The 14,936-nt window shown below is 36.0% G+C and overlaps 2 protein-coding genes across 3 annotated transcripts in view; one reads left to right on the top strand and one right to left on the bottom strand.

Moving 5' to 3' along the window:
• Positions 1–14,936, bottom strand: part of LOC135223903 (uncharacterized) — a 131,387-nt gene that overhangs the window by 115,817 nt on the left and 634 nt on the right. The window contains exon 2 of the mRNA XM_064262824.1: positions 14,455–14,602. The gene's annotated coding sequence lies outside the window, so the exon portion shown is untranslated. The remainder of the gene's footprint in view (positions 1–14,454; positions 14,603–14,936) is intronic.
• LOC135223887 (von Willebrand factor A domain-containing protein 7-like) overlaps positions 9,742–14,936 on the top strand; it is a 22,750-nt gene continuing 17,555 nt past the window's right edge. For both annotated transcript variants that reach the window (XM_064262814.1, XM_064262806.1), the window contains exons 1-3: positions 9,742–10,251; positions 12,162–12,334; positions 13,497–13,696. In XM_064262814.1, the coding sequence (XP_064118884.1) occupies positions 10,045–10,251; positions 12,162–12,334; positions 13,497–13,696 (580 nt within the window). In that variant the 5' untranslated portion in view covers positions 9,742–10,044. The remainder of the gene's footprint in view (positions 10,252–12,161; positions 12,335–13,496; positions 13,697–14,936) is intronic.

The following is a 14,936-nucleotide window of genomic DNA, read 5'->3' as shown; positions in this document are numbered from 1 at the left end:
ATATCCTGTTTGTATTACGACAGATTGATTTTAGTGATAATTTTAATGGTAAATGTACTTTGTAAACATTGTGATTGGGTGTAGAGTCCAGCATTGATACTTCAAGAGTAAGCCAGGATCCACGCTTCATTAATAACGTAAGTGTTAAGTTGAGTTTGTACTGGAGAGCTAGAGTTTAATGAACCAATTCTGTAATTAGGTTTCACGGTATAAATAGCCAGCCTAGTTTTTCTCCTAACTTCTCATTAGAGTTTTGAATTAATCTCTACGCCCTGTTTGGCACTTATAAGCTAACACATTACATCACGGGTATTGAAATCCCATTACTTGTAATCTAGGGAAGTCTAGGAATTACAGGTACATACCTTTTCATAGGAATCGCCTATTGTCTCATTCCATACTTGTAGTTAGGTGATAACCTTGCACAGTTATCACTTTTGATAGGATTGCAAAATTTTTCAAACTTATAGAACATTGAGTTTTGCCACATGTACTGCAAGAATGATTGTTATATGTTATTATTAGTACATTCTCATTAATATGTATATTGTGAAATTGGTATCTACACTTTTGTACATTGTGAGTTAATGCTTATTAAGTATTGCACTGAAAATATTCAAATTGTGCACCTATTGTTTTGGATTAATCATGTCTTTTGATCCTAAACACTTTACTTCTAACCCGAAGGAAAACCTTTAGCCATTGCTGTTAAGATTGGTGTACCGACAGGAGCTGTGAAAAAAGAAATCTTAGGTCTAATTCTGAATTGCCTGATAGACAAAAATATAATTTCACAAGATGTGAAACAATATTGGCCCTTAACTATAAATAAGGAAGATTCGGCTGTAGAAGTTTTAAAATTACTGATAGAATTGCAACGCACAGCAGAAAGGATAATTCAAGCAGAATTACAGAAAGAACGAGAGCATGTAGAGCTAGAGAAGGTAAAAATAGAAACGGCAGAGAGGCTAATTCATGGAGAATTACAGTAAGAACGGGAGCATGTAGAGATAGAGAAGGTAAATCTAGAAATAGCAGAGAATAAAAATAGAATCGGCAGAAAGCCTAATTCTGAAAGTACGTGAGCTAGCTAAGATAAGATTGCAAGAAAAACAGGAGGAAAAGGATATTCCTGAACATTTCAATGTCTCTAGGGTTAAGAAACTCTTACCTGTGTTCAACGAACATGAACCTTAAAATTTCTTTGGTGTTTGAAGAAACTGCCAAGGCCTTAGCATGGACAAGCAGAGCATATTGTAACTCGGATGATTTCTGAGAATGACTATATTTTGAAAAAAGCTATTTTAGATGCTTATTATATTACAGCAGGAGGATATCGGCAAACATTCCGCAGTTCATTCAAGACACCCAACCAAACTTTCCTAGAATTTTGTAATCTGAAGATAAAGCAGTTACAGAAATGGTTGGACAAGGCATGTATTAGTAACTTTCAAGATTTGAAGTTTCTCCTGTCGTTAGAAGAATTCTTGCGAAAGATACTTTCAAGATTTGAAGTTTCTCCTGTCGTTAGAAGAATTCTTGCGTAAGATACCAATTAACATTGCTATCTACATTAAGGAACGAGGAGCAAAGAAACCCAAGGAAGCAGCTTTGTTGGCGGATGAATACTCCCTAATTCATATAGGACACCATGAACCGAAAACTTTCGTCGATAATAAGGTTATGTTCATTTTGTAAAGAACTTGGACATTTAATTCAAGATTGTCCTAAACCTCGGTGTAAAGTTCTCACCAACAAACTCATCCTAAAGCTAACTCTTCACTTAATACCGGGAAAAATGATAAATCTAAACCAACTGAACATAAGACGATGCATTGTGCAATCAAGGAAGATAGTCTTGATTACTTCAAGTGTCAAGGTAAGGTAAAAGACAAACCTGTTACAATTCTTCGTGATTCAGCATAAAGTAAAACTATTGTAAGTTCTGATATGAAATCCTTTATTACTCCCACAAACAGGTTCATCAAAGTTTCGGATCTTACAAGTGAATCGATACTTCCCCTAGTAACAATTCCTTTAACTAGACCTTACACTGATGAAATAGTGGAAGTTGCCCACTTGGATAAGGAATTCCCTTGCAAAGAGGTGGACCTTTTGATGGGTAATGATTTGGCCAAAGGTAAGTTATATACCAATCTGGTAATACAATCTTCTGAAACATATGTTGACGCCCAGTGTAACATTTGTAACTAGGTCACAAGCGTCTCGAGGAGAATCTAAGAGTGGTGTCATACCCAGTAAATCTGTCCCTAGCAAGGTAAGTAAAGGTAGGTTTACACCTACGCACTTTTGTGTTGCGGGCTGTTATGGCGTGGGACTGCAAGAAACCGCATGAAAATTGACGCGGTGGGGAGAAAAAATGACCATTATTAGGCGGCGTGGCACGGACCAGTGCGGTGTGTTACGGCGTGTAGTTGCAGTGTCTAGCGGAGTGTTACGGCGTTGGTGTGGTTTTATGGTGGTTGTTGCTATGCCAGGGAACGCACTCTTGCGGCTTTGTTACTGTGTAGCAGTGTGTTGCGGGTGGCTTGCGGTGTTGTTGCAGAGTGCGCGCACATCTGCATGAGATACAATGTGGAACGGTGCATGATTGTTGCACATGCACCGTGCCAGATATGAACCTTGGGTATATATAGAGGCCTGCCAAGCACATCCTTCATTCCACGCCCACCCAGCATGCAATGGACCTCAACAACCTCTCACCCCAGGAGACCCAAAGAACTCTTTAATAAAACATAACCCAACCAATGTACATAATTGTAAATAAAGATCATGATGTACTTTTCATTGTTTTTTACTCTCATACTTTTGTATTGTCCTATGAACTAATAACAATATTAATATAATAAAGAATATTGGAATGATGATTGGTACATATAAAAAATGTTGGAAAATAATTAACTGAAATTAATAATAACACAATTCATAATAATGAGACAAATAAGAAGCAAATGATGGACATAACAAAAATAATTATACTAAAACATGAAAAGCATAGAAAGTAAGGAAATTAACATGAAAAGCATAGAATGTAAGGAAATGGACATGAAAAGCACAGAATGTAAGAAAATGAAATTGGGACTTGGTTTATACCAAAACATTTTCAACTGGAAAAAGCAACTTTGGTAAAGCAACGGTAACATACCTCGGACATACTATTGGAAATGGTAAGGTACTTCCAAAACAAGTTAATATCCAAGCCATCTAAGATTATCCTGTACCCAATAACAAAGAGTCATTGCACACATTTTTAGGAATGACTGGGTTCTATTCTAGGTTTTGTACTAACTATTCTCAGATAACAGGACCTCTGTTCTAACCTCTTCTAAAAACTTTTAAATGGACAGATCAGCATCAGACCATCTTTAACCAATTAAAAACCTTCCTCATAAATTATCCAATTTTAAGAGCTCCTAACTTAGACAAACCTGTCTTTCTCCAAGTGGACGCTAGTAACCATGGATACGGTAGCGTCTTACTCCAAACCATCCAGGAGGACTTGGGAGATGTGCCACCCTTTAACCACCTGTTCCCAATTTGCTACCACTCGGGACGTTTTACGGGTGCTCAAATTAGGTGGCCCACCATCGAAAAGGAATTGTTCAGCATTGTAGACGCCATCCTACACTTTAAACCATATGTGGAAGGCCAACACCAGACTGTCATCTACTCTGACCATTTGCCTTTATGTTTTTTGGAAAGGGCTAAATTCACCAACCTAAAACTTTTAAGATGGTCTTACATCCTTTCTGCAGCCAAAGCAAAAATAGTTCGAATAAAAGGAGCCAATGATACCGTAGCTGATGCCCTGTCGAGGATGGAGGAGTAATGTCAATTTTTCTACAGGTAGCGGACTCTTAACACCCGGGGAAAATGAGGATCTGCTACCCTCTTTTTAAAGATTCTTTCGTCCGCTATTCTGCCAACTATCTTCAGCACCATCTAGGAATTGCTGCAGCCCCTACACTCTACGCCATCTATTGACTGCTGAAGAAATCTTATCTTTTTTAAACCTCCAGTATCATCGCCTGGGACATTCACCCATAGAATTTTTGTGTAGTTTCTAGGAATTAGAATCCTTTTGTTTAAAATAAGTTTACCTCGGACATAAATCATACGTCCAGAGTTGAGTCTGGTTTACTGCTTGCTTAAGTTTGGTTATCTTCTTCATAACTACTTGTTTGGAGTTAAGTGTTGTAAATAATATGTAAGTACTTTATATATTATATTTAATATCATTTATGTGCTGTGTTTTCTAAACCCTGATAACAGTGTATTTGTTTGAAAAGTATATTACAATCTTATACTTTGTACCATCTATATATTTAGCTGTGAAGTGTAATATGTGCAAATCTCTGAATACTTTTTTTTTAGGTGCCGTTCTTGAATCAGTGATTGTGAACAAAGACATTTGCTGTTACATCTGGCATCAGGTTAATTAAGGAAGAGTAATTAAAAGTAAGGAACGTCACAATATATATATGTATATATATATAATATATATATATATATATATATATATATAAATGATAATGATAAATGAGCGATAGGATAGTAGGCCTTAAAAAATAAACCAAGGCAGATAAAACTGAACTAACCATTTCAGGTTATGTTCAGTAGTTTTGCTCTACTGTCCTGTGGTTTTTTCTAATTCTTTTACGTTCTCACCTAAAGCTCTCACTGATAGCTAGAATGCAACTTCAATTTCCTGTGCGCAGCAGCAGAGGAAATAAGAATTTCATACGTACCTTAGAAAACATGCAAGAGTGCTTTCAAACGAAAATGGACAATATTTGCAGAAAATTAATATAAACTATTGGGCAGGGAGAGTGGTGAATAATACAACTTTGAACATCTTTGAATGTGGGAACATTGCGATTGTCTAAGAATATCCAAGCATGAAAATTTAAGAGAACCGAATTAATAAACAAATGTAAAGGTAGAAGAATATTAATTTCAAAACAAGGATCTCGCATCATTTTTTGGTGCTAGGTTTGCCACACAAATTCCACTTTTCACTGCACAATCGAATGTCCATATGACAGCCTTATCCTTAGGACACTACCTTAAAGAGGACAGAATTCCTATCAGAAAGCGTAATTTTATTGCTATTCTTGAACTCTCTTGTCCTTACTGTAGTACTATTAAGCAACCATCATGCACAAAACCAATAAGACCTTTACACTCCATGATTTCTAATTTCACAGGCACACACACATATATAATATATATATATATATATATAATATATATATATATATATATAGATATATATATAGTATTATATATAGAATATATCTATATATATATATATATATATATATATATATATATAATAGATATATATATATATATATATATATATGATATATATATATATATATATATATAGATATATATATATATATATATGAAACAGTAAGTCTATATTCTTTCTGAAGGGCACCTGATTCAGGTAACACAAGCTAAGTCATAAAGACAAATTCCTCATAATCTCGATAATTGTATCTCCTTGTCGAGTGAGGTTGCGACTTCCTGCCCGCCAGTATGTGCTGACGTAATGCCAACGTAACTGGAGTTCACTGATGTATGGTTGCCATATAGAACATATAGAATAAAATAAAATGCAAACGGGAATGTTACGCATGCATATGCGTACATATGGAAAATCTGCTGATAGTTTCCTGAATACACATGTATAACTAAACCGATTATCTGTATACGAATATAATTTAACTAGCAATATACGTATATATCTACTGCAAATTACGAATGTTACAAACACATGTGTTGCCCCATAGGGTGGGAGGGGTAGTGCCGTCAGTGCACCTCTTGAGGTGGAATATAGTCATTACTGAAGGTTCTTTGCAGCGTCCCCTCGGTCCCTAGCTGCACCACTTTTCATTCCTTTTACTGCACCTATGTTCATATTCACTGTCTTCTGTCTAACTGTTCACCGTCTCCTAATAATATATTCATAGTGCAATTGTGAGGTTTTCTTCCTGTTACAGCTTTCAAACCTTTACAATGACAATTTCCGTTTCAGCGCTGACTATACTAAGTTGCCCCAGTGCTTGGCATGTATGCCCTAAAAACCTATAAATCAATAAATAAACTCATTGTTGTACGTCTGTAAAAACTGTGCTGTTATTTTTTAAAAATTTGTCCACCTACCTACCTACCCATCTAAGGCAGTCATTAAGCTAATAGAGCCTCGGCTGTGAAAGCACGACTTGCTCAAAGACAATAAAAACTCCAAGAAATTATCCGAAAGTTCCCCGAGGTTACACAAAGAAGCACATCAAAGGAACATAATATTTCCGAACGGAACGACTACAGACCAAAGTACCTCGGAATGAAAGCCATAATAATTCTGTTCGTCGTCTTGTTTCTCTCTCTCTCTCTCTCTCTCTCTCTCTCTCTCTCTCTCGCTGTAAAGTGAAACTTTTACCTGCTACATGTATATAAATAATCTATACATTTGTTCAAACAAATACCAATCTGTATATAGACATTTGCGTAAATAAAAATAAGATAAAATAAAAGTCTTTAGAATGACAACTTTAATAAATAGTAGGTAAATGAAAGTGTTCACATAATGTATATGTATGTAGACGCATATATAAATAATTAATAAAAATATCATATAATCAATCACATTCAACATTTAATATTATACTAAAATAGATTATGCATATGTGTAACGTGTTCATTAAAATAGAATATTTTTGGTACGTCACCGGATTAATTCAGTTATTTGAAGTGACCAGTGTGGTATGAAATAAGAATTCCCCCTAAAAATATTCCCCAATAGAAATTCCATATGATAAAGTACTCCCCCGCCATTATTCCATATATAATATATAGAATAATATATGGAATTACGTGTGGGTCATATATATATCTATATATATATATATATATATATATATATAGATATATATATATATATATGTGTGTGTGTGTGTGTGTGTGTGTTTACACATTTCCTGTGTATATAATCAAAAAGGTAAAATCCCACGAAAATATTTGATTATCTCCTAATCCCTGCCAAGTGGGGGAGCACTTATTTCACCGGAGAGAGTACATTTGCCACATGGAATAATGACTGGGAGATTACTTTTACCATAAGGAATTTGTACTGGGGAGTACTTATTTTTGGGGAGTGCTTATCCAATATGACACCGGCACTAAAAAGGGATGTGCACCACGAAGCCCCTTTCCGTTTGTCTTTATACTGCTCATCCTTTCCGATTACCAAAAGAACGGGACGAACCTTTTCATCTGATAATATATTTTTGAATTCCGTTATTACAAACTCTATTCCAGTAATGCTAATAATGTCTTTAAATGAGTCATATGGAATTTAATGAAACACTATGAGAAGAGAAAAGACACCTCAAACATAGTGACACCAACGTTATGAGCAATACGTGCAAAGCCCAATAGTTTTCCCTAATGAATAGTTCAAGAGTCTGGAATTTTCCTACGGGTTTCCCTAGACCAAGCACCCATGCCACTGAATTGTCCGCGACGCCGTACCACCCGACAGGTGACCTCTTCCGACACCTACTTTCAGGAAATCGGTTATCTTCTAAAGATGACGCGGTTCAGTGACTGTATTTTCCCTTCAACTGCCAAGCTTTGGAATGTTCTTCCTCCTCTTTTTTTTTCTGAATGTTTAAATTTTCACTATTCCTTCCTTTGCATTTTTCTTGTTTTCTTTAGGCATGAGCTGGAAAAGAGCAATAGGTTGGAAGATCGATTGCCATTGTACGTAAGCTTTGCATGGCACTGCCAAGACTGATATGATTTGTCATCTTTAATTTTCGGAAATGTATTTTGGGGTGCAAGATGACCTACAAAGCCGTGTCATCACATGCTTATATGGATATTTGCCAAGAGTCTTCATACGCTTGTGTTTTGACAATGCAGTGAATTTCTAAGACCTAAATTGCATCTTCGGGCAAAACATGCTCTGCACAGAAAATGTTATTTTATTCTACCACGTTAATTCTATAAGTTATAGTGATAAAGTCGAGTTTCTGTTAAATTAAACGTTATAAGTGTGAATAATAACAAGTAAAATAACGTGGAGTATCCCTTTATTTCAAAATAACTTTAATTTTTATTATTCTAGCTTTGATATGACGCTGTAGAGAAAGTCTGCCTCTAAAAAGCTGTAGATGACAAAGAATCCAAAAAGAGAAAATGCCAATCATTGTGGGTCCGTGTGAACTTTAAGCGGAAAACTGATTCAGACTCTACCAAAAAAAAGTAAAGTATGACATTTGCTGATAAGCGAAGGTACGTTCTATACTTCATGTTTCGGTACTTGAGAATTCATTAGGCCTTCTCAGCATTTACACATTCTTTATCAGAGGTGACGAGAATATCACCAAACATTACAAAGTGTGTGGATAAATGACACCTACGCGAGTCCCACAATGGACGCAAATTCACCTTATCTCCCAGACCCTAATCTCGTTAACCTTTGGCCCAATTATTCGTCAAAGAATGTCTCAAAGGAACCCGCAATCAGGTAGATAAAAATGACGCTATTTCAGACAGGAACTTGATTCACGAAAAAACAGCCATCGGCGGCGGCCACTTGAAAGGCACAGTGTTACTGCTTTGATGAAAACCGACGTCGCCAGAAAGAGAAGTCAAATAACTCTTCTAAATAGTTTGCCGTGGCGTCATATCCCATGATCATTTGAGTTTAATGTTGCTTGCGAAATGTATTTACTAATTAAAGGTCAATCGTTTGAAGTAAAAAATTTTAATCCATCATGTTGTAAACGCGGAGCCTTTGACTAAAGCGGCCCACACACGCTCAAATTTTTGGTCCAATATTTTGATGTCAAATTATTTGACATGAATTTGATCGTGTGTGGTGTAATTTGATGGCCTAAAAGGTTTGATGTCAAATTTTTTACTGATCTGATTTCAGTAGATATTTTTTGAGCCAACGTCAAATAATTTGTGCGTGTGTGGTACCTAGCAATAATCTGAAGAGGACGTGCGCGGCTCATCGTCATCATGGCTCCAACAAAACATGAAAAGAAATTTCTTCTTGAGCTTAATGATGTTTATAGAAGTTTACCACAACTTTGGAACATTAAAAGTGAGTGTTATAGTGACAGAAATAAAAAAGAGATGGCATATGAGACTCTTCTACAGAAATTCTCTCTCTCTCTCTCTCTGTAAATCTTATTCATTCCATCTTGATGCTTAAGACAATATCTTTTTATGTCTTATTCACTTCCTCGTGCTGAAGTCCTTCATTTATATATATATATATATATATATATATCTATATATATATATATATATATACTATATATATATACATATATGTATACTATATCATTTAATAAAGGAGCATGACCAAAATCGTTCACGACACAAATACCATTGCTGGGCCCACTTTCGTCCCTTTCGTTTGTGTGTGCGCTTCAACGTTAAGCCAAGAGCCAACGCTGTATATGCATCCATGATGACACTCGGGAGCAAAATGAAAATTTGATGAGAAGTTTGAGCGTGTAGGGCGAACGTCAAACCGTCAAATAATTTGACATAAAAAAATTTGACCAAAAATTTGAGCGTGTGTGGGCCGCTTAAAATGATAAGCTCGTGTCAACAAGTTCACATCCGGTCCCCGTAAGTGATGACTGTATATAACTTCACTTCATTCACTTTTTGGCACCATAGCTGTCCACACCTCTGGCGGGGCAGCATCAAGCTCGTTTCTGCTGTGTTGTTTTTACTATTCCAACAGTTTTCGTGTCGATGTCCTGAACATTATCCTAGTTCATCATAATCTTCACCATTTCGTCACTCCACCTTGGATACCAAGCTACACAGAAAAATACGGGAAAACGAGAATTTGGGGAAATTGGATGTTATAATTCGGTTTTCTTTGACTTGGGACGCAAACTGCTGAAGGGAACTTGTAGTACATTTGGAAGTGATCAATCTTCGCAAACAAGATTTTGAAAACAACCCAACTAAGCTGTCAAAATGCTAAGAGCAACTCCGTTGATGCTCTGCATCCTGTCTGCAGCGTGGGAACCAACCAAAGGATTCCTGGGAAGAGGAACACTGCTTGAAGATAAAGGGGACATCTTCAACATCTACTGCAAAGAATTCGACAGGTCAACACAAGTTTGGCACCACCGGGAGATTACGAGGGAGGCCGTTAGAAGGGTCATTGTCCAATACTTTAAGGTAAGTCCCAGTTGCAATGTCTCCCAGCTTTTAATGATATTCTTTTACTAATATCCTGCATTGTGGTGCAGAGAGAGAGAGAGAGAGAGAGAGAGAGAGAGAGAGAGAGAGAGAGAGAGAGAGTTCATGTTCCATCTATTCATTGCCTCCAAAATGTTGATAATCTGTTTCCCACTGAAGAAAATTAAATATGGAAACGTTTTGACTTACAGCTGGAGAAAGGAATGAAAGGAGTTGACCCTGAGGAGGTGTGAAAAATACACGAAAGCCCTTAAAGGTCAACTCCTTTCATTCCTTCCTTCAGCTGCACGACAACATGAAATATCGCATGTTTTAGCGATAGATCGTCAACATGGAAACGTTTTGTCATCCAAGGCAGTTTTTGTATCAATGGAGATTTCAATACAGCCCTTATCCGTTTGAATTCTATGAAGACAACCCCGGAATTTGTTAATGAAGTCTCTGAAAAGCTGTCTGCCACAGTTCCTGTCAGTTCTATCCAGACAGCAAATGACTCTTCTTGGGTTTTTGATAAAAGGATATTATCATTGGGTGAATCTAAAGTTAGTTTTCTTTCTGATTATGATGATAATTTTTTTCCAAATGTTGATAGCCTCTTTGCTGGGTGAGTAAAAAGAAAGTTACGAATTTACAAATTGTTAACTTCTGAGGCTAATGAACAAAACTTGGAAGATTACGTACAAAGTAATACATTTCAAAATAGCTTGAAAATGATGCAAGTAGGTACAAAATCAAAAAGTGCAAAATAATTCAACACGTCAAACGGTCCTTTGACAAATGACTAAATCATATTTTTTTTCCTTTTTACGGGAATAACTGAGATTTAAGACCATGCAGTTAAGTAGTCATACAGGACGTGTTCATTTAAGCAATGGGAAGGAAGCTGATAAGATTTCAAAATCAGCGGAAGGAACTAAGTATTCAAGGTTAAGCGATGTTTGTTAAAGTTATCAGCGAGATGATAGCAATCGGATGGTTTGTTTTCCTTACCACGTAGGTTTGATTGATTGTGGGCTATCTGGCGCACGCCTAGCAGTCACTGATTATAATCTTACTACGCAGGAAGCGTAGGACCTGTTGGTTCTCAGTGTGACGAAGACCTAAGTTCAGGTATAAATAGAAAGTGTTCTAATGAATCTTCATAACGACTATTATTATTATTATTATTATTATTATTATTATTATTATTATTATTATTATTATTATTATTATTATTATTAAATGACACTTACTTTTACCGGTAATATTAGAAAAAGATGAATTATAATTTTCTGGCTGTGAATAGAAACAATGTTTTGATAAACAAACTGGTAAGGAAGGGATTCTCTCCTCTCTCTCCTCTCTCTCTACTCTATCTCTCTCTCTCTCCTTTCTCTCCCTCTATCTCTATATATATATATTATTATAGTATGATATATATATATAATATATATATATAAATAATATATATATATATTCTCTCTCTCTCTCTCTCTCTCTCTCTCTCTCTCTCTCTCTCTCTCTCTCTATATATATATATCATATATATATATACTATAATATATATATATTATAAAATATATAGACAGATTTTATCTCGACTACGCGTCTCTAAGACTTTGTGCGAGTTAGAGTAAGTTTGCGTACAAATGAGAGTATTATCTGTTATTGCATAATGATCATTATTTTCCTCTTGCTATTGTTATTGAAAATTGAATCTTGCTTATACATAAACAGCTCACCTCTGTAAAATAGTTGCGTAACGAGAATAGCTCCCTTCCATCTCGATGATCACGTCCACTAGTTAAAGAAAAAAAAGAAAAGAAAAGAAAGAAAGAAAAAAAAAAAAAACTCGCGCCATTATATTTTGTGAATTTTTGTAGCATCATTGTGTCTTGTTTCTCCCGCAGGAAGTGCCGCCTTCCGTGGGTGTCTACAATCACAGGGACGGCATGACCTTAGAGGAAGCCTATCGCGAATACTACGGTTCGAAAGCGTCCCCTCAGCCATTTCTCCACGCGCTGGGCAGGCTGGTCGACGCATCAGCCAGCACTGATTCTGGAATCCTGGGAGCTGATCCGAGGTAAGACGGTTTGCAACAGATCACTGAAATTAATTCGAGGGAATGAGTGTTTTCCAGTAGTTCGCCAGATTTTTTACAGTAATTTCAGAATATGCACGGGTTCTCACAAGTATTCCATAAATTTTAATTGACTTAAAATTTAAGGATAAAGTACCGTTAACGCGGACACTTCAGATTTTCCATTTTTTATTTGTGTTATTTTCGTAATTTTTGGTGATATGTTCAACTCTCATTGTGTTCAACGTAACGTCCACTGATTTCATCATCTTGTTTTTTGGAATCTATTCAGGGGTCTCATCAGCCAACATTTGGCTTTTCATGCGAACCCCATTAATTCGTCGGTTTAAACTAACTATAATGAATAACTTTATTATCTTGTCTCATAACCGGTTTTGAATACTTAAGTTTTTAACTGCTTCTTGACTGTCTTAAATTTCCCTATATCGAATATATTTTGGATGACTTCCTCACTGTTAAATGTTAGAAAGCTGATTTAACAGCAATGTGAATATTTCAAAATACACCACTCGCACTGAGCATATTGCACGACGGGAGAAGAGGCAGACTTCGTTACGTGGTTCTCCAAGTGTATACGGTCAATGATACGATGTAACGCCCCAAAACAATGACGGAGAGTTGATCCCCCCTCCCCTGGTTATGTTGGATGCGCGTGTTTTTGTAAAAATAATTTGGCGTAATAGCAAAACTTGCGTCTTTGGACGATAGCAAGCTTGCTTCTCTATGAAAGCCAGTTGTGGGACCTTTGAAGATATGGTTTAGGTATTAATTTTTAGTTATAGCCATATCTGATTATATCTAACTTCATTTACCACCTAAAGCCTGGCGAGCTTAATTTAGGAGATTAACAAAATCTTGAATTCATCACCTTGGTTTACACGTACAAGCCCGTTTGTCTGTCCATCAAGCAAGTACTGTTTTTCATCGAAGATGGTTACAATTCTATGTTACGCTTTATCTTACGACATAATATAGCAACATTTTTGTAATGAAAGCAATTTTTTTTTATTTGAATAATAATGTATGACGACAACGAAAATTAGAAGCTACTTTTCTGATTAATGTTATAAAAGGATAGTTATCATCTCAGTAACGCAAGTAGACTAAATATAGTCTAGCCATGATTTATTTTTGAACAATGCAGGTATCACTTCGGAAGCGAAAGGTTTTCAGAATCTCAACAGCAGTTGGCTAGCCGTTGGCGAAGAATCGTTCAAGCAGGCTTGGCTGGCGACTACAGTGCAGCCATCTACATGTTGGGTTTGTCCCTAGCAACGATTCAGGATTTCTACTCTCATACGAACTGGGTTGAAATTGGAAATAACAAATTCAGCCCCAATATAGGTAGGTGTTCAGTTCTTCAGCATAATAAACTGGGTTCCCTTAGATTTTTGTACCAGACTAGCGGGTTAAACTTGTAGACGTTTCAAGAAAGCCTATTTATTTGGAAGGAAATACAGATGCATATTCGACAGGCCTGCATCTTTAATTGTTTCCAGGAAGTAATTTAAACATAAAGAGTATGTTTCCCTGTCGAGCGTGACCTTGAGGCTGAGCAGGCTAAGCGAAATCCCTGGACGTGGACTAAGCACACAGGCTGTACCTCCTGCTGCGACTTTTTCCCTTCTTGCTTAAATACTATAAGAATATGTTATTTCATTACGGATAGATTATTATTACTGTACACTATATTTCTAAATACTGATAACCTCAAGTGTAGTTGAAGTAGAGAATTATGCATTCTTATTTGTAGCCTATATAGTAATTCAAAATTGGAAAGCCAAATACAATTTGATTAGAAAAATTCATTCCCTCATGAAGCAGTAGCAATCTAAATAAATAAATAACTATTTATTCCCTTAATGAATTATAATTAATGATATGTGTTTTAGTTACTTTGCTATTTCCGGTAGCATCGTTTAACGAAGGTTTTGAAAGCACGTTCAGCAAAATATGATTTTTTCCCGGCATGCGCAGCGTCTTTCAAACAAACCGACGACAGCAAGGCTAACGGAGTCTTTACTTTCCGTTTTAAGTCTTGGAGCGCTAATTAGAGAGAATGGTTAAATAATGACTTCCATAAGAAAACAATTTCGACTTACCTTTAATGAAAATGTTTTCTTGGAAAAACACTCAAAATAAATGGCTGCCGAATCCATAAGCATAGGCCTAGCCTAGCATTTGCTTGTCCAAGCTTCTTTTCCTCTTTGTTACCATTCGTAAAGGCTACCTTTCCTAGGTACGACGATTCTGTAAATTTTATTGTAGATTAATTTTTTACACATTTGAAATTAAGTTGTATTTAAAATATTTTTACACATTTGAAATTAAGTTGTATTTAAATTAAGGGTTGTGTGATACAGCATCTTTCCAAATGGGAAGTTTGAGGGTGGAGGTGTATTCTAGGCTACCAAACTTCATTGTTTTTTTTCTATCAACAATCTGAGACTTGTTCGATGAAAACATGAATTAAACCAAGATGTGGTACATCTAGCTATGAAAGATGTACGCAACTTTTTCTTAATTGACAAATAGAAAGTTTTCTGCGGTTTTTTACGTCGTCCTGAAATTCTCACGCCAATCT

The sequence above is a fragment of the Macrobrachium nipponense genome, chromosome 20, assembly GCF_015104395.2.
Source record: "Macrobrachium nipponense isolate FS-2020 chromosome 20, ASM1510439v2, whole genome shotgun sequence".
NCBI lineage: Eukaryota > Metazoa > Arthropoda > Malacostraca > Decapoda > Palaemonidae > Macrobrachium > Macrobrachium nipponense.
This window is presented reverse-complemented; position numbering and strand designations above follow the sequence as displayed.